At 43.7% G+C, this 24,714-nt stretch overlaps 1 protein-coding gene across 9 annotated transcripts in view; it reads right to left on the minus strand.

The window, feature by feature from the left end:
* Positions 1 to 24,714, minus strand: part of EPHA5 (EPH receptor A5) — a 192,224-nt gene that overhangs the window by 22,377 nt on the left and 145,133 nt on the right. For 3 of the 9 annotated variants that reach the window (XM_038136670.1, XM_038136663.1, XM_038136665.1), the window contains 6 exons: positions 24,123 to 24,282; positions 20,002 to 20,107; positions 10,520 to 10,585; positions 3,900 to 3,967; positions 2,393 to 2,518; positions 1,157 to 1,342 (listed from right to left, as the gene is read on the minus strand). In XM_038136670.1, coding sequence (XP_037992598.1) covers positions 1,157 to 1,342; positions 2,393 to 2,518; positions 3,900 to 3,967; positions 10,520 to 10,585; positions 20,002 to 20,107; positions 24,123 to 24,282 — 712 coding nt within the window. The remainder of the gene's footprint in view (positions 1 to 1,156; positions 1,343 to 2,392; positions 2,519 to 3,899; positions 3,968 to 10,519; positions 10,586 to 20,001; positions 20,108 to 24,122; positions 24,283 to 24,714) is intronic. The other 6 variants (XM_038136664.1, XM_038136667.1, XM_038136671.1 and 3 more) reach the window with 3 other exon arrangements.

Here is a 24,714-nt window from a genome sequence, read left to right on the forward strand (position 1 = left end):
GACAGCCACTTTTATAAAGGCAGCTTGCTAGGGAAGCACATTCTCACTAAAAGTGGGATTTCCAACCCTCCTCTGAGGCCCCAGAAGGACTCAGGCCAATGCCAGTAGCAGCTTTCATGGATGTATAATCATCACTAGTTCCCTGCCCAAAATTCCACATCCCTGCAGGGCTAGAAATTGGAGCTCTTATACAGGTTGTCCCCAAGAGATTTTGGTATTTATGAAAATTTTGGGAGAAATCCATTTTGGTTATTTTTTTCTTAAAAGTTTCAGGAAATGCAATTTCAAAGAAAAATGCAAGAAAAGGCTGTTGATTACAAAACAGCATTGATTTTGTGGAGATTACAAGGACAAACAGCTGGAGCCTCTGCACCTTCTGTATTGCAGCTCTGAAAAAGAACTAATGTTGGAGGTGCTTCCTCTGAGGAATGACAAAGGGTACTGAGAGCAGCACATGGCCCCAAATGCCACCATCTGAACGGCAGCAGCTAAGCAAGCTCTGACATTGCCAAACATGAAGGCAAGAGGGGAGACAGCCATTCACACCTGTGAGGCTGGTGCTTCTCCACTTAAAACACATCTTAAAATAAAGAAGTAGTTATTTATTTTAGAATTTAGAATTAGTTAACAAAATAATCCTTGATGCCAATAATGTAGATCCTCCAAGGCTCTAAAATGGACAAGTAACAACCACTCTACACATTTTCCACGGGCTCAGCACAGCATCAACAGTCTTGTGCTGGGCACATTCGGATGTGCTGTCCCTTTCCCTGCCCTCATCTTTAGTGCATACTGCAATTTGGAGAAGAACTGGGCTGGAAAAGTTACAGAAGGCTGTTTCGCTAACTGAGCAGTCAGACCTCAGTGACTCTCGTGCTGGGATGCCCTCAATCCCTCCCATACACCAGCATCATGGGCAACTATTATCAGGGGCATCCCTAGCAGATCCCGGAGGGAGCTTGCTTTAATTGTGGTTTTATACATTCCTGACATCTTCACCTACAGTCCCATTCTTCTTCCCTCCTTCTGGAAAGTTTTTTTTTGAGAAATGACGAGAAGTGCATTCAGAACAGGCATCACCTAAGTCTTTCTCCCTTTACCAACTCTCCCAACAGCCAGAGCTCACAGTGAGGAGCCCACAGCAAGTTGTACCCACTTTTTGTGACGACACCTTCCAGGTGGATGATGTTGGGGTGGTCAAACTGCCCCATGATGCTTGCTTCTCCCAAGAAATCTCTCCTCTGTTTCTCCGTGTATCCCACCTTCAGGGTTTTGATTGCCACTGGAAACTCACGCTTTCCCTGCAGCTTCAGCCTCCCACTGCAGACTTCCCCAAATTCACCTGCAGAAGAAAATGAGGAAGAACAGGATCACACCACATCAAGGAAACACATGATGTGCCTGTGTCTACAGGATGCAGCACAGCCTTGGCTGATGGAAAGCTCAAAGGGTTGCCCTGCATTCACAGATACGAACTGCTGAACATCGCAGCGATGACTGTCTCAAACAGCCACTGCACCACAAGCCAAGTAATTCATAAGCACAAGAAAACTTTGAGTAAATATGTAATTTTCCTATATTTAAGTTATGCTTTATATTCCACAGGGTTTCCTTCTCAATCAATATTTTTGTCTACTATATGAAAGAGCCGTCATATCCTATACCACTGCCCTGTGTGGATAGCTGTAAAACTCAAACCACTTCTTAACCTTCCTTTGGTAAGTTACATAGATGGAAAACTGTCAGCCTTTCACAGTAACATATATTTTTATAGAGTTTTAAGAGTTTTATAAACACTTTACAATTTTATTACTACCTTTCCCAAAAAGTAACCTAAATGGATTTTTTTTTTTCTGGTGAACACTAAATTACATCCAAACCCACAATTTCAGAGGATAGAAAGTACTCCTAAGGTTGGTTGGAAGTCCAAACAAACAGCTTTACTGGAAACAAAATGGGAGTTTCTTCTTCTAACCAAGGAAGTTTTAAGCTTTGGACTTTGGCTTGTGCTTCTTTAATGTCTCAAGTGACCTCTTATTTTTAATTTTTGCTTCAAGACTGCCCTTAATGTTGGGGGATAAAAAGGTTCAAACAGTAAAAAGAATGTAAAACTTAAGTGACTCCTTTCTCTTAGCATTCATTGAAACAGCTCAGCTGACCATTTGGGACCATTTTCTGGACCATTTTCTGGAATTTTCTGAATTTTCAATTCAGCTTCTGAATTTCAAAACTGCAGACAGTGACAGGTCTGTCCCAAATTTCAGCTGGAACATGCTCACCTTCCCTTGCAGGGTACCTAACAGCTCGAATATTTCATGGCCCTTCCCAGATCTCTCATGCTAAGAAAGCCAACCCTTCGTGTTGCAAAGGGCCATGGAATGCATCTCCATACCAGCTCCAATAACTCTTTCAATGGTTATGCATGAAGCTTCAATTTCCTTAGCAAACTCGTGGACAGCTTGATTAGGGTCCTCGTAGGTGTGGGGGTCAACATAGGTCCTCACTCCAGGCAGCTTAACTGCAAACACAAATAAGGCACATTTAATGGCACACGACATCACGGAAAATGGGCATTACACACTCCTGTCCCTTGCACTCTGCTATGCTGGAAATTTATTTCCATGGTGAAAATGAGTATCATTCTTGAAAAATGTTATTTAGTTTATATGGGACATATGTGCAACTTTGGCATATTTAGAAAAGCACAGGACTGCTCGGCTGGAATGATGTGCAGCTAAAAGCCCCTTTTGGTGCTGTGTAATGGCTTGGTCCAGCATCTGGTAGAAAATAATTCCTTTCTGGAACTAGAGAGGGTACACCAGGAGGAAAAGTAAAAATAGCAAAATGTTACAGGAGTAACTTGCAAAGCAAGCTGGATGGATGGGGGTTGATGGAGAGCTGAAATAAATTATGCCCTACCAGTCACACATCAGCTAATCAATCGCCCACATTATTTCAGATGGAGTTACTGAGATTTAAAAGAACTGCATGTTTGCAGTACAAAGCCTGTGGGTTGTATCAGTATAAATATAATCAATAGTGTTTTTTTTCTCCAGGACTTGAGAGGGGAAAAAGTATTTTCATTATCCATATTATAAGTTTGTTTTGACAATCATTAAGGCTACTCACATAAAGAATTGCTCATCAGTCTAATGAGACAGCTACATTACACTGTGGCTCTTAATTGATTTGCTTCCTGCTGCCTTCATTACATAGCACTAATGGAAATTTGACTTTCACTCACAATGTGTTTGCCTTTTCCACCCCAAAAGGCACCTCACTGTTACCCATCCCCAGATCCCACAGCTCTTGATGAAGGAAGGACTGATAGCAACCACAAGATTTACTTTCTAGCATCACTGCAGAGGGGTTTTCTATACAAGGGCATTAACACAACATTTCTGAAACCTTCCTAGGTGCAGAAATAGGTGTTACTCCTCACACCTCTGCAGAGGCATCCAAGCTGAAGAGTAGCAGTGGGCTTGGTCCTCACAGCTGCCTAGATTGGGTGAAGCAAAGGGTGAAGCAAAGGTTTCGCACAGGTATTTTGGAATGATGTCTCCAGACGACAAAAATGTCAAGTTGTTAGGTGCTGAGCAGAAAAAATTAATAACATCTTGGTTCACACAGCAAAGACAGAGGAACAAACCAAAATGGCTCACTAGAATGATCTGGTGCAAACATACAGGTATGAATAGCTCAGCACATATAAGGACTGTTCAAATCTTCAGTTCTCCGTGGGGCTTGCAGCAGGGGCAGGAGGGAACTTCTGCACAAACAATTCTTTTGGGAATTACCACCAAAAGCAGATTTTTTTTCTTCAGAAAACCACCTCTCAGTTGAATTTCTCATTACCACAGAAAGCCAAAACCACATATATATGTTTTCTCTTTACTCACTGTGGCCATTATGAAAATGCATCTTTTCTTCTTCTGGATCTTGCTTAGCCTTGCTATAGCCACATCGCCTGGGAAAAAAAAACAAACCACAACAGAAGAGTATTTTTGTCTCTGGTATGGCAGAACGCCATTCTTTACTTTGAATCATACAATGCTCAAAAACCCAGAGCAGTGACGAACCCAACCTCTCTGGTGGCTCTATTGCTGCTGTCCCAGTTTTAGCTCATCAAACTGGTTGCAGTTTCCCTAACGGGATTCAGGGCTCAAGGCCCATGGATTTTCAATTGGACTCGTGTTTCCAAATCCCACAGATGCTTCTGAAAAACTCCACTCTACCTGACATTTAATGCAGCTATTTTTAAGAAGAAAAGAAAGCGGGCACAGGAAGGACAATGAAAGGGGAATGGGATGAAACATTAGAATTGCAGAAACAAAATCTCCTGGACTGCAGAGCTTTTGCAGGCACTGCGTTATATGTCTTGCATGCTCCCCTTCATCCACTGTGCATTTGGACAGAACTTTAAACTATGGTATTTTAGAAAATGTCCTTGTGTAAATATTAACATCTTATAGACATGCAAAATAATGGCTTAAAACAAAGCAAAACCAAACCTGTTGCCTCACTGCCTTCAGGTGTCTCCTACATATTGTTGGCTCTGCACAGCATTTCATGCACATCTCCTGTCTTTCCACAGGGGAGCTACCATTCATGGAATCCCCTCTGCCCAGCAGAAAACAGATGGAAGAAGGCAAGCTGCCTGGCCTATCCCGCTCCATTAGGGCCAGACAAGGATGGTGCTGAATACTACCATGGAGTTGCAACTACAGTTGTATGGAAGTTGCATCTCCCCCAGGGAATCTCCTATTAGTTTTTGGTTGCTCTTCCCTGACTCTTCATTCTTCTCAGTGGTTTTCTAGGTGATAGTTTTGCATTAGCATTAACTGTCTGCTTTGGTGGCACTTCTGAGATCTGCTTCACTTAGACAACCACATAGAAGCCCCAGGACAACTGCAGTGGCAAGAAAAATTGCTACACACACACACACACACATTTAAAAATACAGGATGATGTATGTAGGATACACAAAGATATGCCTGTCTTTCCAAGGACCTGATAACATAACTGGAAATGGGAACAGGATCATCCTACAGAAAACTGCATGAACATGAGACTGAAGGACACTGCTTGGTAGAATGAAAAACCTGGAACCAGCCAGCATGCAGTGCAATCACTAGCTGGCACTCCTCAAAGAAAGCCTCAGGCCACTAAGAAGCCACTTAAAGCTGAGAAACCTCTCTTCCATTGCTTCCATGAGTTTTGAGCTAGGGGCATGTGAGCAATCCAGCATCACTCACAGCAAGGAGGAGCATATGATTAGCAGGAACAAAACTGCAATTAGGAGGAGGCAGTAACAGGCATCTGCATGAAACATGCCCTCAGCATGAAGTCCTATTACAGGGAACTGCTGTCTGCCCAGATGAAAGGGGCCAAGCAGCCTTTCGGCTATAGGATTCTGGCACTGGGTTTGTGAAATGATCACAATTACAGACAAAAGCCCAGACACGATGAGACCCCACCATTGAGCTGGACTCAGTTGAGGAGGGGAAAAGCAACATGAGCTTCTGGGGGTATTCCTGGGAAGAGGAAGCTTACCTTGGGGACAAAGGAGACCTGTGCTACAGGGAGAGGAAGGAAAAAGAGATTGCAAAGGTTGTGCAAGCACAGGGGAATGGATCAAGAAAACAAGGGAAGGCTGGCAGGCAGTCTGGGGAGGCAGGCAGGGAGATAAAGAGGTTGCACTTGATAAACAGCCAGGCTATACATGCAGGGCATGATTTCAGCAGCAGCAACCAAGCTAGGACCATAACACTTTGAATGCAAACCCCACAAGAACAGCACTGAGGTGCCCAGAGATGTGGCTCAGTTATTTGCATCTCAGTGCTCAATGCCTTGTTCTAAAAGCAGCAGTGCCATTTCCTGAGATGGGGTCCTGCATAATTAACTCAAAATCTAAGCACTGGGTGTACATGGAGACCCTGGGAGTAAGGGTCATTTCAAAGCACATTCTGGTGTTCACAAACCCTTGGTGAGAATAGATTCTTCTTCTTCATCATACGACTTCCCCTTTAACTAAATAGAGAGATGAGTCTCAGTATCAAGTCTCACTTCTGGCAACCCCAATTTTTTCTGCTGCAAGTTGCCAAAATTACATCAGCTTTCTGCAGAACTAATTTTTCTGGATGGAGGCGTATGACTCAGTTTACCTTTTAAAAATACACAAATAACTCAATTCATCCTTCTACCAAAGGCATGTATCCGATAATTCTTTTGTTTTGCCTTTTGGAGCAAATGTCCTTATCTCTTCCTCAAGTTTGGAGCACTTTGCCTGTAAAAATGCTTTTCTAACATCATCCTTTCTACGACCTCCTACGCATCTCCCAATTCCTTGACCATAAATACAGGAGACAGAGAGACGCCATCCCCTGCACACAGTGATCCAAGCACACCTTGCTGCACACCAGTCCATGTTTTACTGCCTGGGGATGTAGTCCAAGGGCCAACACAAACCAGTTGGCTGCAGCTGCCCCCTTCTCTCGAGCTGGGTAACACATACAGCAGCACATCACATTAGCATACGAAATCAGGCTCTGGGACGCCTGAAGCATCGTTAAAACGAGCCTTGACAAGGCACATCAAAGTGAAATGGCAGCTAGTGGACTGTGACTGTCAAGCAACAGTTGGGTGTCACTAATAAAGCTTGCTGCAAAACCTACCATCACTTGTGCCCTTCACACGCTTTCTCAAACTACCCAAGAGTCCGCGCTGACTGGGGCCAAACTGTGCTTCTTCCATTCTTGACCTTCAGATGCTTTAAATAACACACACAAGCAGTTTTTTCTCCTTTCTTCCCCAACTAAATCTCATAAAAATCTGTAATTTTGGGTTAACAGTCCAGAGTCACTTTGTGAATCTTACTGGCAGATTAAAGTATGTAAATATTGCGGCTTTGAAATATATTTTGGGTGAAAAAAAGCTCTCTACTGTTTGTAAGATAATCCATTTCTGCATGTGCATTTGCTCTTAATATTTATTGGTTAAGCTGTGAGTCAAAAGCTCCGATGGAAGACTGATTCTCTACTTTATTATCACTGTACAAGCCATAGATTTCCTATATCTTTTCTGTATCACGCACAGCAAAAGCATAAAGATCCTGACACTCACTTCATCTCCCACTGAGCTGGAGACGCTCAGCCAAAGAGTTAACGTAATTCAGCAGTACACCTGAATCTCAATTCATTTACTCCTGTTGTGGGTTTGTCCCAGTTTCTCTATGTGGAAAGCAGATGCCTTCCTTGCACAGCTCTGTGTTTTTCAATAAAAGTATCAGAGGTAAAAAGAAAAGTGAGACTTTAAATATTCTTAAGGCATCATGTCTTATTTAAAAACTACTTGCAGATTGGCAGACAGCTCGTAAAATATTTATGGAGCAGATTGTAAAAGTGAAGTTATAAAATGATCCCTATATAGGTTTATAAAATATAAAATGGACAGGTAGAAAGATGAACAATCCAGCTGGGAAACCAATGCCCACTACCTTCCATGCCAGAAGCCAATTCACAGACAAAAATCCTTCACAAAGTGAGGCAGAAAGATGCTTGCTCTCCCTGGACTGATAGAGATTCTTTTGTTTCAGAATACCCTTGCTGGGTTGTGTGTGGCCCTTTGGCCACTCAAGGCATTCCCCTGAAAACCACAGAATGCTCAAGGGAAAGAGTTTTCATCTCCCTAGCTAGGGCCACCATTCTGGTCACAGCCCAGGCAAGACATAGCCAGGGGACTGTGAACCTGGACCTTGGATGTCAAGCCTTGGGTGATGATGTGAAAAAATCTTGACATACTTTTTTTACAGGCATAGGCCAAAGCATTTCAGCACACAGCCAAGGCATTACTGGAAATGCAGGTGGGGACAGCATTGAGACATCCCTGATGAGGAAAGCGACTTCACCTTGCCAGGTGCAGTCAGTACCATCGAACAGGTTGTGCCCTGAAGCAGCATGCAGTCCCTCATCCCAGTCTTGCAGAGATTTACACATGTATTTAATCTCTCAAATATGAGATAAACGAAGCACAGGCACTTCTCTGAAACAGACACAAACCACTTTTTTTTTTTTTTTTTTCAGGGGTGAGACCTTCACTCAGAAGCATGTCTTTTACAATAAATCAACTTAGAGAAATGCTTCCAACCCATCTCAAGCTGTCACTTTACAGGAGGTATGCAAGAACTGCAAGGTTATTGTCTACAAGGGGTTAGCACTTATTTCAGACTATTTGTTTCAAGATGTTAAAGCAATAAAGCTGCATACGTGTTGCAGTGCAGGATCGTGTTCCATGCAGAGGAACAAACAAACAAGCATGGATCTCTCCATCTGGCCAAGATCCTGCCGCCTCAGCTCAGTGTGGAGACAATAACTTGCTCAGTGAATAGCTTTATCCTTGATAAACAACGCTGATACTGAGAGCCAGAGGCAAAAGACTACCACTAGTGATGTTAGTCTGTGTTCAGCATTTGCCTCTGCTGCTTGCAATCCTAGGGCAAATTCAGTATCAAAAAGCCAGGGAATACTCAAGGGACTGGTGTAAACTGAACAGCTTCTATACTGGAAGTTGATTTCAGTTTTTGTTGTTCACTTTCCTCTTGCACAAGATCAAAAGAGCAGTAAAAGGTCTGCTGATGACAAGCCAAGACCTTTAGCTCAGCTCAGGAGACACAGGAGATGGCTGGCCTGAGAAGAACGGGGCAGATTCCCTTCCAAAGGGCTGCAGGCTCACAATCTTCTCAGCTGCTTTCCCAGCACTGCTGTCCCCCTCTACACTTGTGTGACCCTGTATTTGACCTCTGATTAACTTGGATGCCTTACAAAGGAAGTTTCACAAATCCAGCAGTGGTATTTTTAGCCTTTAGTCCTTCCCTGCCTTTGCGCTGAATGACTCCCTGCTTTCCTAAACCACCGCCAGAACAATTAAAAATAATTTAAACAAGATACCGTTTTCCTCTCTTGCAGGAAGCTCCCTCTGAAGTGATTTCCATAAATCTCTCTAAAGAGGTTGTCGTGCCTTCCCATAGCACAGCCAATGGCATCCGTGCCTTGAAGTAACTTCTCCCATTTACCCCTCCCAGCCTGCTGCCACATTAGTCTCCCTGCACCTTAGGAGGAAACCTGCAGAGGGTGTTTTCCAGGTCAGCCAAGTTTTCCTTGTGTGTCTCTCTTCTTCATAGCCATTCAGTCCAATCCTGGTCTTCTCTGAGAACTATTTTCCATTGCTGCCATCCTCCAGTTGGGGGCTTTGGTTGAGGACATTTGAAGCATGACTTGCAGTGAGGGACTGCCTCGTACCTGCACTGGTACCACAGGCATGACAGACAGTAGAAGCACTGCAAGGTTTTCTTTCAGAGCAATCACTGCCAAAACAGTGGCCCACATACCAGAACAACTTTTTACAGGCACACACTTTGAGCTGAGCATCCTTGCTTGCTAAATCTGCTCTTAAGCACTGAAAAGTCACAAAAAACCAAGTGAAAAATATTCCACCAGGGAGAAAAACCAAAACCCAAACTCCTCCTCTATCAAAATAAAAAATACAGCATCAGAGGACCCAAAAATGGTCCACCTTAGCAACTGCTATGCCCCATAGCAAGGAACTGCACCACAACCCAGCTACCACCATGCAAAGCCTCAGCATTCCTCAGAAAACACAGCAGAAGAGTTCCACACCTCTCACCAGCTATGCTGAGAAAACTTCCCAGCTTAATAATGCATGTGGGATGTCTCAGAAATTCTGTGGTCTCAAGCAGCTATCTGATGGGGATGGCGATTGCATGCGTCTCTTAGGAGGCTTAGGAAGATCTCTGCCCACACAAGTATTACAGTTGATTCTTCTTTGGGAAGCAACTCAACTTGCATCCAGTCAAACCAACAGAAATTAAAATCACCCCTCCTTTGACCAGTTAGAAAAGAGGGGAGAGTACAAGAGAGCAGAAAGTGGTGAGGCAGCCCAGATGGTGGCAGAACAGGACAGCATGCAGCACGGACACGCACCTCAGGACACCCGCCGAGATATGTCCACTGCTGCTGGAGCATATCGGGGGCAAGCAGCACCATGTCATTGCTGTGTATGTCATACACTGCCATGTATGTCCATGACATACACTTCATTCCACTGACATGCATGCCACATGCCACTAAATAATACTTTCCTGCTCCCGCCTACCCCCTGCCTCCTCTGGGGGCACATTTCCTCCCCCCGGCCCCTTTGGATGCCAAGAAGCAGGACTCGATGGGTGTCCAGCATCCATGGTGTTTTATCAGACACCTGCTGCAGTGTCTGGATTGATCATTACACAGAGGGTTTTTGCCCCTGAGATCCCTGCTCTTGCTGAAGATACACTCTGCTTCAGGTCATGCTATTTCCAGTTGTTGAGATAGACAAGCTGGGTACAGAGATCAGATGAGAAAGTGATTTCCAGGCCAATACAAGAAAGGAAGGGAGAGGCAGACTGTGCACAGAAAACACGGACGGAGGACACGAAGTAGGAGCCAGCACGGGTGGGAACACTGACCATGTTAGGCTCGGATAGGCAACAGCACGCAGAGAAGAAGCCCACCCACAGCCATGATCGCAGCAACTGAAAAGCAAACAAAAAGGCCCAGGATAAGGAAAAATCCCACCGCCCTGGCAAGGTGCAAATACATTCACAACATTTCTATATGTATTTTCTTCCTTCTTATTGCATTTATTGTTGGGACCCGAACACCCTGGGCTGCAAAAATTTCATGGCATATGCTATTGTTGGTGAAACATGCCTTGGGGAGAGTGTCTAGATCCTGGTGCTGTAAAGCAATTAACCATGTGCTTCCTGTACTGGAGTACCACCATCAGGATTAACGGGGCCACCCATGTGCTTAAACTTAAGCACCTGCCTTGAAGCAGGCAAAGTGACTTTTTTTCCACAAGCGTGCATGTGGTACAATTGCCTTTAAAAAAGGAAAAGCACTGGATGAATAGGAGCTCTGCTTTTGCAGATCCTTATGCACGTACTCACAGAGCCCTTTCTGCATCTCCCATGTGTCAGCGAAGCCTTGCACATGTTAGGTATCTGCAGAAGCAGCACCCTGTGAGAGCATTCAGCCTAAATAAACTTAAAATATGGTGAGCTGAAAGGCACTCCATGCAGCCACAGCTTGCCTTTGACGACTGCTCAGCCATTACTTTTATCAGACCATGGGTTTGCCTGGCATCAGTTCTCAACCCAGTGCTGGCTGCACCTCAGTATTTGCCCGTTATCCTTGTCAGAGAACTTGCACAGACAATTTTTCTATTACCACATCTATTAAGATAGTTCATCCTGGAAAAGAACATAGTGCAGAAGAAACAACAGGAAGGACTTCAGTACAAGCAGGAGCCCAGTGCTGCAGGTATACTTCAATTAAAGTCAGCTGAAGATCTCCTCACTTCATTTCTCCTCAGTCATCACAAGAAGTCATTCTTGAAAAAAATCCTGTGCACATCAGATTTTTACACAGTATGACTTACAATGCCTAAATACATTAAAATAGTTTATTTAGACAAAATTAACATTCTACAACTGCATTGCCTTAAATTATGATGCAAAACAACTTCAGGCATGCAATGATTTACAGAATTATACACTGGATTATGCGCTTACTTAAATTAAAACTGGTGAAGAATGTCTTCTAAGCTCCTTTTGCATCAGCAAAACAACTCGTAACATTTTCTAAACAGCAATGCCAATATCTCTAACTATAATTAACAATATTTTCTATTTTCATAATGCCCCTACTTGTTCAGTCATACTAATATGGAAGGAGATCAGCCTTCACTAACCCACTCCATAGATCCAAGTTAACACCAAGTTAACACCAGAGATCCAAAACTCAGAGGCACACAAAGGGAACCCAAGCCCATCTTGAGTCAATTGTGCCACTTTCTTCCTTTAACCTTGCAGGATCTGAGTGCAGGGAACTGGTGCATCTCCAGAAGATCAGCTTGGCTGTGACCCTTCAGCTTACGTTTCAGCTAGGAGGACCTTTCCCCCCCAGGCATTTTCTAATGTTGCTGCCACCAGACCTTCCCACACCTCCACACCACTCAGCAGGCAAAGTCAAAGTTTTCCAAACAACTGTTCAATTACCCTGAAAAGCAACCACTTCCTTAAAATGAAGAGAGCTCAATGTTTCCCTGAACAAAGAAACCTCTTTAAGACCTCATCAGCAACAGGGCTGCTCTGAGACTAAATCAGTTCCCTCCACTGAATCCAGATCTCGCTCTTTTTATACAGAGTAAAAAACAAATGTTCAGGTGCAAGAGAAAGGTACTTCAGTGTAGCCTTGCTCCTACAAACCCATCAGCTGTGCACTTGTGGTCAAAATACTCTGAGGTTTAGCATTAGGGGAAATCTAAAGTGCTTGGAAACAAACGAAACAGGATCAGCAGACAATAAAATTCACTTTCCGGTCCATGGAGCACTTGGTTAGGTAAGTGAGCTTACTAATTGGTCTGAACAGTCAGGACAAAGGAAGATTTATTACTACTTGTGTTAAAAGGATGGCTTGATTTGGCAGATAAACTTTAAAATATAAAAATCCTGAGGCAAACAAAACCGATGTTAAACTCAAGCAAAGCCATCATGCATCTTGTGGCCATCGGATTTGGGTGCCTGATGGCTTCTAGGAGGAGCCCAGTTCCCATCTCCTCCTTTCCTGCAGGGCTTTCTTAGTCTAAAATCTGAGGAGCTGAAAGCAAAAGCCTTCCAGACAGGATCAAATGCTATGGATAAGATTGAAATGCTTTTTAATGAAATACAGCCAGACTTCTCCAGGGTTTTATATCTTTAGCCATTAAGCTGACCTACACTGGAAAGCAGAGTTGAACCAAGCACTGCATACACCAATTTTATCTGCAAAGTCTCCTCCAACCTCACTGAATCAACCAGTAAACTATGAGGAGAGCTAGTAGGGGCTGCTTCTGGTCTGATCAGCTTTAGCAGCTCTGATCTGCTTTAGGATAACAGATGACATGTCCATGTAACAGCAAAGGTTATTGAGAAAACACCTGCAGTGTTAAATCCCCTTGGCTGGGAAAGAACAGGCTCTGAGGTGACACCATCTCCAAAAGCCAAGCTTGCTTGAAACAAGGTGTGACACCTGCTTCTAGCCCTGGTTTCTAGGAAAGGGCTGCAGATGGGGAAAAAAAAAAGCAGAAAAGCAGAGTAACCTGCAGCTGCAGTGACACCTCCAGGACCTCTGTCGCCTGCTGACACTGCCCTGCTCCCTGGCCAACCCAACTCTGCTGCTTTCAGCTATCTCAGGCACACAGAGACAACACTCCTCCTGTTCTAGATAAGGTGACCTGCACAAAGCTTATGTGGCTTGCAAACCCAACTGTCCAGAGCACAAACTTTAATAAACCTGTGCGAGGAGCACTTATCAACACCCTTGGCATTGTTTCAAACCCTGGGCTTGGTTAATGAAATGTACATATATCATGGGCCCCAGCAACCGTGCCTGCAATTAATGTAATTAATTTACCACAAGTCTGCAGATGACCCAGAGAGCATTTGGAATTAAACTACATTTTTAATGGCTAGATAGAATTCAGAGAGCCTCTGCCATATATAGATGTGGCTTTTAAGAGTTATAAGCTGAAGTCTTGGAATCATGATAAATGGAAGTCTCATTTGTTGCTTTTAATAAGCTGTTCTAATGGGATGTTCTTCAGAGGCTTGCAATTAGAGACTGAAATACTTGAGGGTGCCTGGGAAGATTTTTCTAATCCTTCATACAGCCTTGAGCGTTGGTAATGATTGCTTCCTGCATCTCCAGGTCAGGAGGGCAGCTCTACACCTAGCAATTCTTGAGTCAACACGCTTGCTCTAAACATCAGAGAAATACCATTACACACTGAGAGCTGCTAGGAACATATTCCCACTTTGTCCCAAAATACACAAATGTTTAAGGAGTCACCTGCTCTTCCTGCTGGGCTATCCTAGTTCATACATTAAAGTGTGTCTCTGCACTGTTTGAGAAAAACTGAGAACGCAGAAGGCCAAGCAGATGACAGCTATGCAGTCACTATGGGGAAGGAAAGCAATGTCTTCAGGGAAAGGAACTGCACTTGGAAAGACCTCTGGCATTATACTTTTCTATGTCTAAGACATAAGAAAGCAGAGATAACCTTTTTTCTAGGTAAGAGGCCAAATGCTGCTACATGGTGAAGCCCCAGGAGAGGTCACACTTCTGATTTCAAAGCAAGGTGAAACATCCACATATTCAGAAGTGCAGAAGGACAAGAGTCTGACTTCCTTCTTCATTCTCTACCCGCTCCACAGTCAAGAGAAGACACTGTAAAATCCCACCTTCAAAGACTACATACACAAGGGGTGCTGAGCAGAAGCCTCAAGCTGCTACAAGTTCCAGCTTGAAGGGCAGCCCAGTTCCCTTCTCCACGTGGAAACAGGGCTTGCACAATGCCATCAAACAAATCACCTGCAAGAAGGCGAGGAGGTTTCATCACTTACTGCTGCACTACCCCCCATTTTCCCCACTCAGACAAAGCTTATACTGGTTGATATCTGTTCATCACAGTCCTTCCAGCCCACTCCCTTGGCTGCTGCCAGAGGAACTCAGAAATAACTTGATAGCTCAGTTACAGATTTGGTCAACTCTCACCTTCTGTCTGGGCCAAAGTCATCCAAAGGCAGATTAGCCTGGGTCCTTCAACCTGTCTTGAAACTGCAGAGCACAGACTGCCTTGAGCCTGGCAAGTTTGCACTAAGCCAAAAAGTGTTTAGAGTAGAAGAGGAATGAGGTGTTGGAGCAGCCAAATTTGACAAGCTGGTCTTGAGAGGATGTTAGAGACAGGTGCTATGGGCAGCAGACTTCCACAGAGACCCTAGGAAGGTATGACCCCGTGCAGAAGGGTGCACTGGAGCACTCTCCCTTCAGAGAGCTGTACTATGCTGCTCCTCTCTGGGAAAATGTACCAGCAAAGAGGCTGTAAATAGGATGAAAGTAGTGAAAACCTTGACCCCAACAGAAGAAGGACCAGACCCTGCCTGCTTTTGGGTGGATGGGAATTTTGACTTGGCAGAGCAGTAGCTTCCTCAATAAAATCCTTCCTCTTGTCAGGTGAATCGTGGGGAATATTTGGCAGTAGGTAGCATAATAAAGCGGCTATAAATCACAGGAGACAATGTCCTGCAGGAAGAAGGAAGAGCAGACAAGAACGTAGAGATAAAAACCTTTAAAATGTCCCAACTAACAAAAATTGTGACTCATGCTGGAAAAATTCTCTATGAAAACCATTATCTATGGACTGTCTCCCATTTCCTACGGAAATATAGAAAAAGCAAACTATTTTAAGCTCTGACACAACTTGGAAAATAGGATGGAGGGAGGCTGTGGAAAAATTCATCTATTTTGACCTTCCACATCACAGAAAGTTGTAAACACTCTCTCAGGACCTGGGACATACACCACAATCTTTCACCCTCTCTAGTCCCTGAAAGTCACTTTTTAACAAGATGCACATATTTGTGTCCAGAAAGTAGCCCTCTGCCACCACAGGCACAGATATTTAAAAGTCTAAATCAGCTAAGGTCAAGGATGGATACGCTGGTGTAAGAGCCTCTAATTGCCAATACCCAGGTGGCAAGATTTGTCTTTGCTTTGTCTTTCAGAGGCTAGCTCCTTACCAGAAGGAGACTTTCTATATATGCATGACACAGGGTGAGGAGGAGTTTTTTTGCTGCTTCAAATTTTTTTTTCCCCTAAGTTCTATGAAAAGCTCCCTCTGGTTCTTTGGAAGATCACTTGAGATGGAAAGGTCATCCATAATGGGTAGTTGGCTATAAATGCAGATGCACAGTTGACTTGGCTGTTTTGAACAGCTTTTGCAAACATGCACAGCATTGACCTAATATCTTCCCCACTTTACTCTGTAAAAGCTCATGCTTTTGTTCAGTGCTATGAAGTTTGAAAGCTTGAGGGACTGGAGGGACCAGCAGTCTCTTAACACTGACCCTAAGACCTTGTCTGTTTTGCAAAGAGGGCCGGGTTTGAAGGACAAAAGAGGAGTACTGCTCTAGAGCAGCTGGTCTCCTCCCCAGACTGCTGAAAATCTGGCTCTTTACCTCACTTTGTAGGGAGAAAGAGACTGATACCACACAACAAAAACTGAGGCACTTTACTGCTCCCTGTGAGATGGAGTGCAAAGATGTTTGTCACTGGACTGTCTGACACAGACTTCAAAACAAAAGTCAGTAATGATTTTAGATTAATACGTACTTCAGTCAGAACAGGAATGGTAACAGACATCTAATTCATGCATTGCTAGGAAAGCCAAATTTATAGATTCGCTCTATCTGTAAAATGCACAGCACTTCTGAGAACACATAATCCTAACAAAACAGAGATAATAACAACTCTGTGTTCTTTAATTGAATACTTGTAGCTGGTTTAATAATAGATTTTCAATCCACTTCTCTTTTTTATGCTGAGACAACTGCAGTCTGATTTAGTGAATCTCTTTGATTTGCGATCCCAATTGTTATATTATTAATATGTCCTTGATGCAAGGAGCAGGATAACTTAAAAAAGTGATCAGCTATTTCGCTTGGCATTTATGACCTTGGTCAGAGAACGTGTTATTTACAGGAAGTTTTCTGGAGCATCTGCAAGTAAATCAGCTCTGAAATGCAGCTTAATTGTTTAGGGCAAAGCACATTTAGTTTCAAATTCCCAGGAATCTCCAGCTTCAGACGCAAAGTGCATTTCCACAGATGGACGCTGACATGTGGAAATGCCACCACGACTACTGTTCAGCTGACCTTTGGTTTAGGGCCAGCTGCCAACGGGAAATGCCAAGCTGTTACTTATATTCATTCAAAAGAAACGAGAAAACTGCAGAGACCTGAAAACAAAAAAAAAAGAGGACAGAGGTGTGGCCCTGCCTTTGGGAACCTAGCCAAAAAAAAAAAAAAAGCCTGCAAACTCTCAGCCCTGTGACTGCAAACTCCTCACAGAACTGCCGAGAGCAGGTCAGCATTCCCTTCACACTGCAGAGCTGCTCTCAAGCCTCTGCTTGCTACAGCCTGGCACTGGGGAGGATAGGTGTAAAGAGGTGCCATACAGCATCCTAGGGAGGAATATCCTGAGGTGTCCAGGGCCTCTCAGGGACCTGGGAGCACAAAGTAGCCTATTGGCAAGAGCTGGCCAGGCTACATTCTCAGTGTGGCAGAGCAAGATGGTTTTTCTCCTTCTCCTGCTCTCTTACATCAACAGAAAAGACAGGTCTGAGCTTTGCACAGCTTGCTTGGTGTGGCAAGTAGTAGTGATTCCAGCTGGAGTTCAGAATAGCTGTTTTCCTAATAGCAAATACAGGAAAGAATTAGGAAAGAAAATGCAATCCCCCCTGGAACCAGACACTGGAACAACACAACCACTCCAGAGGTTTAATAGGAAAACATCTCCCAGAAACAGGTTAACTGCTTCAGAAAGGGATTATCCCATGACTTGGAACATGTTTATTGTCCCTGCTGTCACAGCAGGAGAGTTACTCCACAAATTGTCTTGAATCCATATCCAAGGCAAAGCAGCATGAGTAACACATCTCCCTGGCATCTCTGCTTTCTTCCAAACCAGAGTAATTTCTTTGTGTTGTTTTGTTTAATTTCAAATTGTCTGTCAACTTTCTGCATTTTTGGGGTTTATTTTGGTGTTCTCACAAGTCACTCAATGTACTAGATGGGCTTTAAAATTCATGGGAAGTCAAACTGGCAGAGAAGTCCTGTGGTTTTGAAGTCAATTTTCTAATAATGGACCAAACCTTGGTGCGGGAGGCTTCTCCACCAGCTCTAAATGAAGGACTGTGGTCTTTTCAGTTAGGGGAAGGGTTGAAAAGATAAAAATGGATGAAGAGCTCAGCTCCCTGTGCCTACCCTTCCCAGATATCCAGTGTGGCACCATGGAGAATGTCCCAGGAACCTGCAGCTGCCCTGGGGTCCACAGAGGGAAGTGTGAGTACAAGGCAGGAGGATTAAGGTAGCAGCAGAGGCAGCAATAAAACTCTAGCCAAAGGACACAAGGGCTTTTCATAAGCATGCCAAGAGATAAAGAGCTAAGAGGAAGCACATCCTGGAAAGCACATCAGGCAAGAGGACAGAAGGATGTAACTAATGAGAACTGCTGACAAATGGCTCCGGGTTTGCAACTGCTTGCTGAGACCAGAAAGAGTAGCAGTGAAAAGGAGACTTGCACAGGTACATCCTCCTCAGAGGGGTACTGAGCCCTTGCCAGCGACTGTAGAAAGAGCAGGAGCTACTGGCAGCCACACAGCTGTGATTCCCTATGGCCACAGAGGGATGTACATTCCTCCACCTGTCATTCACCCCCCAGAGTCTTCCTTGCAGAGGTGCCAGGTTACATCCACAGCTTCCCTACAGTCACACATGCATTCTCCTGTTTGCACCAACACAAGCACACATCCAGGCTGGGGGAAACCAAGGTTCACATCCACCTGCTCTGACTGAAGAGGAATTTCAATCACAACCCCTAGTCTTTAAGGAGAGACTTGAATCCTGTCTAGAGTGTTCAGAGCCAAGTCTTTTGACTACAGCTTTCCTGTAGGCCCCAGTGTGAATTGCCTGTAGCCATTGACTCACCCCACTCCCTCTCTGCTGCTGCATGCTTCTCATGCAGCATGAGAAGCATTTACTTATCCATTTTTAAGCCAAACAAGTCACTCAAAGCAGACAGGAGCTCGAACAGCTGAGCTGGAAGAGACTGTCAGTCTCTGACCTTGACTGGAGATGAGTCTGGCAGCACACTTACCTTTCAAGACAGGAAATAACTGTGTCCGTGTCCTTCCACGGATGCCTTATGCCTGGGGACAGAGTTGCTCCGCCTGGCAGGATTTCACTGCTCTGCATTTGCAGACTGATACCTTACCTCCTCTGGGAAATAAGACCCTCAACCAACAAATTCAGTGCAGTTCCTCTGCATCTGTAACATCTCTTAATGTTTACAATATCCTGTAAATTACAGCCACCTTGCTAGACCTGAGCTTAGGACAGACCTGTATCATAAAAGCAACTGTGGGCTGATGGGTACCTTAGAAGCATAAATGTTTATTTTGCACTGAAAACAAATCCAGCCTTATCAGCAGATGTACTTCACAAGGCTTTGTGGAGTACTTCACATATGCATGAAGGATGTTGCATTGTTTGACTACTGCTGCTAAAAAAAGGTACTAATATACAGGTAGAATATGAAAAAGTGCCTTCCATGCTGGCTGCCAAACAAGTTTAATGTTGCAGTACAAACTTATCCTGATAAAAGCCAGATTTTGCCCAAGTACCACAATCTCTTGTTCATCAAAAAATTCCATCAACTTCCATTAGAGTTGTCAAAGATGGTATAGTCCAGGCTTTCATCACTTGCCTACGTTTAAGCACATGAGAAGTCAATGGGATGGTTTGAGGCAGAGTGTCTCCCTCTGTGGGGGAAGCTCTCTGTATGATTTACTAACGCTTGGGGGACACATTAGTATCGTACACATGAGAAATTAAATCCAGATCTGACCAAAATGTGGGGCATTTGGCCATTTCAGTGGCTTTATTCTCATTTTCTTTGCACGTGTTTTCCTGAAGTTTTCTCCGTGAGCAAAGTCCATTGCAAGGTCTGAGTACAAACATATGGGGGTGAAGATATTTTACCTGTAATAAAATGTTCTGCTTATTTTTAAAGGAATGTGAAAACAGTCCTGTGAGAATCAAGTCAAATAATCAGGGCCAGCCTACACACAGATGACAATCATTGGGAAGTGAACTACATCTGTGAGAGTGCCTTTGTCATTCCTGCTTGTCCAAACAGATCAATCAGCCCACCCTCGTGCTGTTTTACAGTGCTACCGCTTGACAGCTTTGTTCACATGCTGCTTTTGCCTAAATCACACTAATCAGCTGGTCAGATAAAAGTTATTACAAAAGTTGAAGAAGTATAAATACACAGCTTCTTCTCTTACCTTCCGCTGAGAAGGAAACCGATAACAACAGCCAGCAGAATGACTCCCACTGTTACAGACACAACAATTATAGGAATCTGGCTTTGGTCGCTGGATGCAGCTACTGCTGAGATGAGAAACAGAAAATGGAGATTAGGGTTAAAATGACAGTCAACACTCATTTGAGTCTTTCTAGTGAGGCTGCCAGCAAGGTTTCAAGTCTTACCAGTTCGTTTATTCTTTTACGGTTTGTGTTTTCCCCCTTTTGCTGTCTGTTTCTAGTTTGGAAAGGATATGGGTGCAAAGGAAACAAAACCATATGCAACACTAAGCCAAAAACCCAACAAGATTCCATCTCATTGCTGAATTCAGAAACCAAAGCATTGCAGGACGCAGACTTTGAGTTTGTGAAGTCAAGTTTTTCTCCCTGAGTTAGCTGCATTAGAAATCAGAGATAAAATATGAAAACCCAACAGGCTCTCATTTGGATGAAAACCCAACAGTCAGAGAGAACATTAATGAAATGTTATTGCTAACAGACACAAGAAAAATCTACAAGATAAAAAGAATTACCTGCACTTCAAGAAGCTATAAATAATTATAAACTAACTCCTTGTGGCACGTTTACCACACGGCCATGAAGTGCCCTCTGTAAAACAGGAATTTGCTAAGACATGTACAGTGGTTGATCTTTGTATTGGCCAAAACTAGGGGAAGCAAAACTCTTCCAGTCTGTGCCTTGTAAGGAGTCCTCCTGCCAAAAGGCAGGAGACTAAGCTGGTGATAAAGATGCCAGCAGAAAGTTCAAGAGAGCTGACTGAGAACTGAGTTTTGACATGGGTCAAATAAGAGCAGGTGACCAAGCTCCTGTAGGCTGCAAAATGGAAACACTAATACCACTCGTGTCTTGTTTATCTGCCCTACTTGGCAGGGGAAGGAGCCCATTTCCCCCCAGGGGTTTGTATGTGGGGCTCCCCAAGCAGAAACCAAAGCCTCCTCACCTTGCCCTCTTGGCTGCCAGCTTATTTAGCTGCACGTATATAACCGCCCCAGGGTGGTTATAACCACCCTCACATCCTCCCTGCAAGACCAGCTCCCTGGCACAGGAACCACTGCTCTGTGGGGGAAAACCTCATTACAGCTCTTAACCTCCTGCCAGCCCAGGATGAAGCTCCATCCACCCCAGAGAGCAGCAGGAATTGATTGCTTACTGAAGAAGCCTCTAACTAAATGATTAAACTAAAAAAGGGTCCTTAGCACAGGATTAACGTTATGAAGGCTATAAAATAACTGAATATGGTCCCATATTAATTGTTAAAGGAAAGGAAAGACAGAAAGGTATGGCATTAAACATTGATCTGCACTGGGCTTCAAGCAGCTCTTCATATGGAAGCTCTCTGGTGCTTAACCACGAGCGGGGTGGACCTGCTACAGCAGTGTAAGTGATTTCAGAAGGACTGGTCCTGATACATTAAATATTTTATGTTAATTGCTCCAAACCCCTGCCATCATCCAGAGATTTTATTAGCGTCACAAAGTTATGGGGGCTCCTTAAGATGGTGTTTTATTGCTTTCTTGACAAAATAATTTTAAAAAAACCATTTAAGGGAGAACATTAAGCAGTGATTGGTGGTTTTTTGCACAGCTCAAGGGGTGGGGAAATGAGATAAATTCTACTGCGATCTATGGCAGATGAAAAGCCAGAATCCATAAGCCAGGCTGGGGCTTGCTGCCATTCAAAGGGACACCCCCTTCCCCCACCCCCCGCATTACCCCTTCTCAGCTTGGTGATATGTCCCTACTCCTGCCCAGCAGACCAGCTAGATTAGCTCACCAATCCAGCCAAAACACAGTTCTTGGCAAGGTTAGTTTTTGGGGCTAGACAAGCTTGGTGGCATTTGGAAAGGATGAAGCAACAAGTAGATACACCCAGCAACACCTTCCACTCAAATAAAAAAATTTTGCTGAAAATTGAAGGCCTGGCTGCTTCATGGTGCTTTGCAGAATTGCACAAGCAGGGAGAAGTATGTAAAAATTCCCAAAATCTGGAAAAAGAGGGAAGTCCAAAACAGCTCTCCATTGCATTTCTCAGGCTGTTGTTGTATAATTCCTCCAAACGTATTAAAGATAACTATAGAAACCTTGCGAACTGGAAACAGAACATGTTGTTTAGTCCAAACGACTTGGAAATTGTTTTTGTTTCTCAGAACAGCCACTGAAAGGTTTTCATCTGTGCTTGAATAAAAGTAATTTGCTTTGGTTCTAACAAGAAGTTCAGATCTGTACTCTGATTTAGCAGTGAGATTTCGATCTGTGCTTGCTTTCAAAATCTCCAGGATGTTCAGGAAAGCAGTGGGAGTCAGGTCACACTCCTGACACTAATATTGACTTTATATAGGGCTTTGGGGAAAAAAAAAGCTTTTTATAAGGTTTTAAATGTCAAACAGAGCTGCATTTTGCAAGATACTGAGGCTTATGTTGTATTTCAATCCTGTTAAGTGTTGAACTATCTGGTTAAGTCTGGCCTCAGCCAGAGCTTGAGTCCAGCAGATAAACAATTCCCATTCCCAAACTGGGGACCATGCAGTAAGTATTCCTCTGACTATACCAGCAACTTCTCAATAGTAGAATACCTATTCCTCTGCCTTTAAAATGTGAAAATGACTGGGACGTGGGTATGACTAAATGACCCATAGAATTTCCAGTGTTTAAAAGTATTTCCACGTGATGTCCTTCAAAAGTCCTGATTAACACAGATACTTACAGGATGGGCTTGATGAAAGTGCCATTATTTTTGGACCAGGATCATAGGAAATAGATCAACTGTGCATATATTTCATGTGTTACTCATTAATAGACCAGAACACTATTACTCAAACAACTCTAAGCTAGAAACTTTCCAACTGAGAAAAACTATACAGAATAATTTTTTTGGCACAACATGATTTGGTTGCTAGTTATGGAGCACAATTAATGGTTAATACCTTAAGAAATACATTAAATAGACTGTCCTTACTGCATTAATGTTTGCATTGTGATGCAATTTTCACCATATTAGCTTAATCACTGGCTCCACAGCTACATTTGCACATGTGTAATGACTCCTTGAAAATCTATTATGACTTCAAAGGCAGCATGCACTGAAAAGACAACTCCGCATCTTCTCCCTGAAGATGATTAATTTTAAATAAACTGGAGTAACAGTAATCAAAGTATTAATGAATTTAAATTTCCAAGGAAAACACAGCAAACAGTCCCTTTCCCACAGGAATGATCAGAGTATTTCCATCATAAAATTCCTCTTCCATGCACACAGTATAAAAATTAATAAATGACAGCTGTACAAACTAATAGAGAGAAGACATATTTTCTGGTGGACAAAATTGTACTTGACACCTTGGCAAAATTCTGTATTTGGAACAAAAAGAATTTCCCCACAGCTGTGCCTAAACACAGAAGAAAGAGCAGCTGAGCCTCTGTGTGCCTCAGGAGTTCACCCTGCCACAGAATCTGTTCCAGAATCCAGCCCTGGATAAGTTTCATTAAAAAAAAATAAAATAAAGAAAATTTAAAAAAACCCACAAATGTAACAGGCCAAGAAGAAGTCCTGTACCTGCAGTACATATTTTTTACCATTTCTGATTACAGCCTTTTTCTTGAGGCTGTGGCCTTGGGAGCCAACAGAAACAATCTTTTAACTTGACAGGAACTCTCCCCAGAAAACACAAAAGACACTAATGCTGGTTCAACCCTTCTCCTTGCAGAGAGGCACCATTTCAGGGTTTTTCCCCCCAGATGGATATATTTAAGAGAGCTCAGCATTCTCTGCAGCCAGCCTTTAAGGAGCAGGTCCCATCCCTTTGTCCCTTCTGAGAGGAATGACTCTCTCACACCAGGCTCCTGTAAATACATGATTTTTCTAAGCATGGAATGCCATGAACATCTGAAGCCTGAAGATCTCCTGCCCCACCATGAGGAAGCAAAGGACAGATATGCCAAGTGCAGAGTCACGATGTGCCAAACATTTCCAAAGTCAAGGGATGAAGCAACACAAGGAAGTGCTCTCTGCAGCGGTATCGATCCACTGACTGTTTCAGGGCAGCGCTGCAGGGACACGGGTGACAGTAATTGAAAGCACTTACACACTGGGCTGGTTTCGAACTCGAACCTGCGGCTGAAGCCCCCGTAGCCGGCAGCTGTCCGGGCTCGGATCTGGAAGACGTACACTGAGCCTGGCTTCAAGCCATCCGCCGTAATCGTCGTCTCTTTGGACTTGATGATGGTGTAGCTCGTCTCCTGGTCCTGTTCCCAACACCCCCCCAAAAACCACAAAGTTCAAACACACACAGGGTGGCTTCTCAGAGAGCTCACAACCCACAGAGAAACATGACAAAAGATGACTGAAGTATGCATTTTTGAGAACTTCTTCCTCAAAACCCTCTCCCTCTCTGAAGGTCCTTTCTGCAATACAAAACGTGAGATCTGCTTTTCTCTTTTATAATCAATGATTCTAGGAGGCACACAACCAGCATCTGCAGTAGAAGCAGCTTTCCCCTGCTCGGGATGTACGTGGCCTGGGGCAATGGAAAGGTTTATCATACAGAGATCAATCCCAAGGCACAAGGAAGATAAAATAAGTCCCATCGCCTTAAAAAAGGATTTTGATTTACACCAAAATGGCTTCCCAGTAGTGTAAGTAGACCTAAAAGAGAATAATGTATTACACACTATACA

This window comes from Motacilla alba, chromosome 4, assembly GCF_015832195.1.
Source record: "Motacilla alba alba isolate MOTALB_02 chromosome 4, Motacilla_alba_V1.0_pri, whole genome shotgun sequence".
In the NCBI taxonomy this organism is placed as follows: domain Eukaryota; kingdom Metazoa; phylum Chordata; class Aves; order Passeriformes; family Motacillidae; genus Motacilla; species Motacilla alba.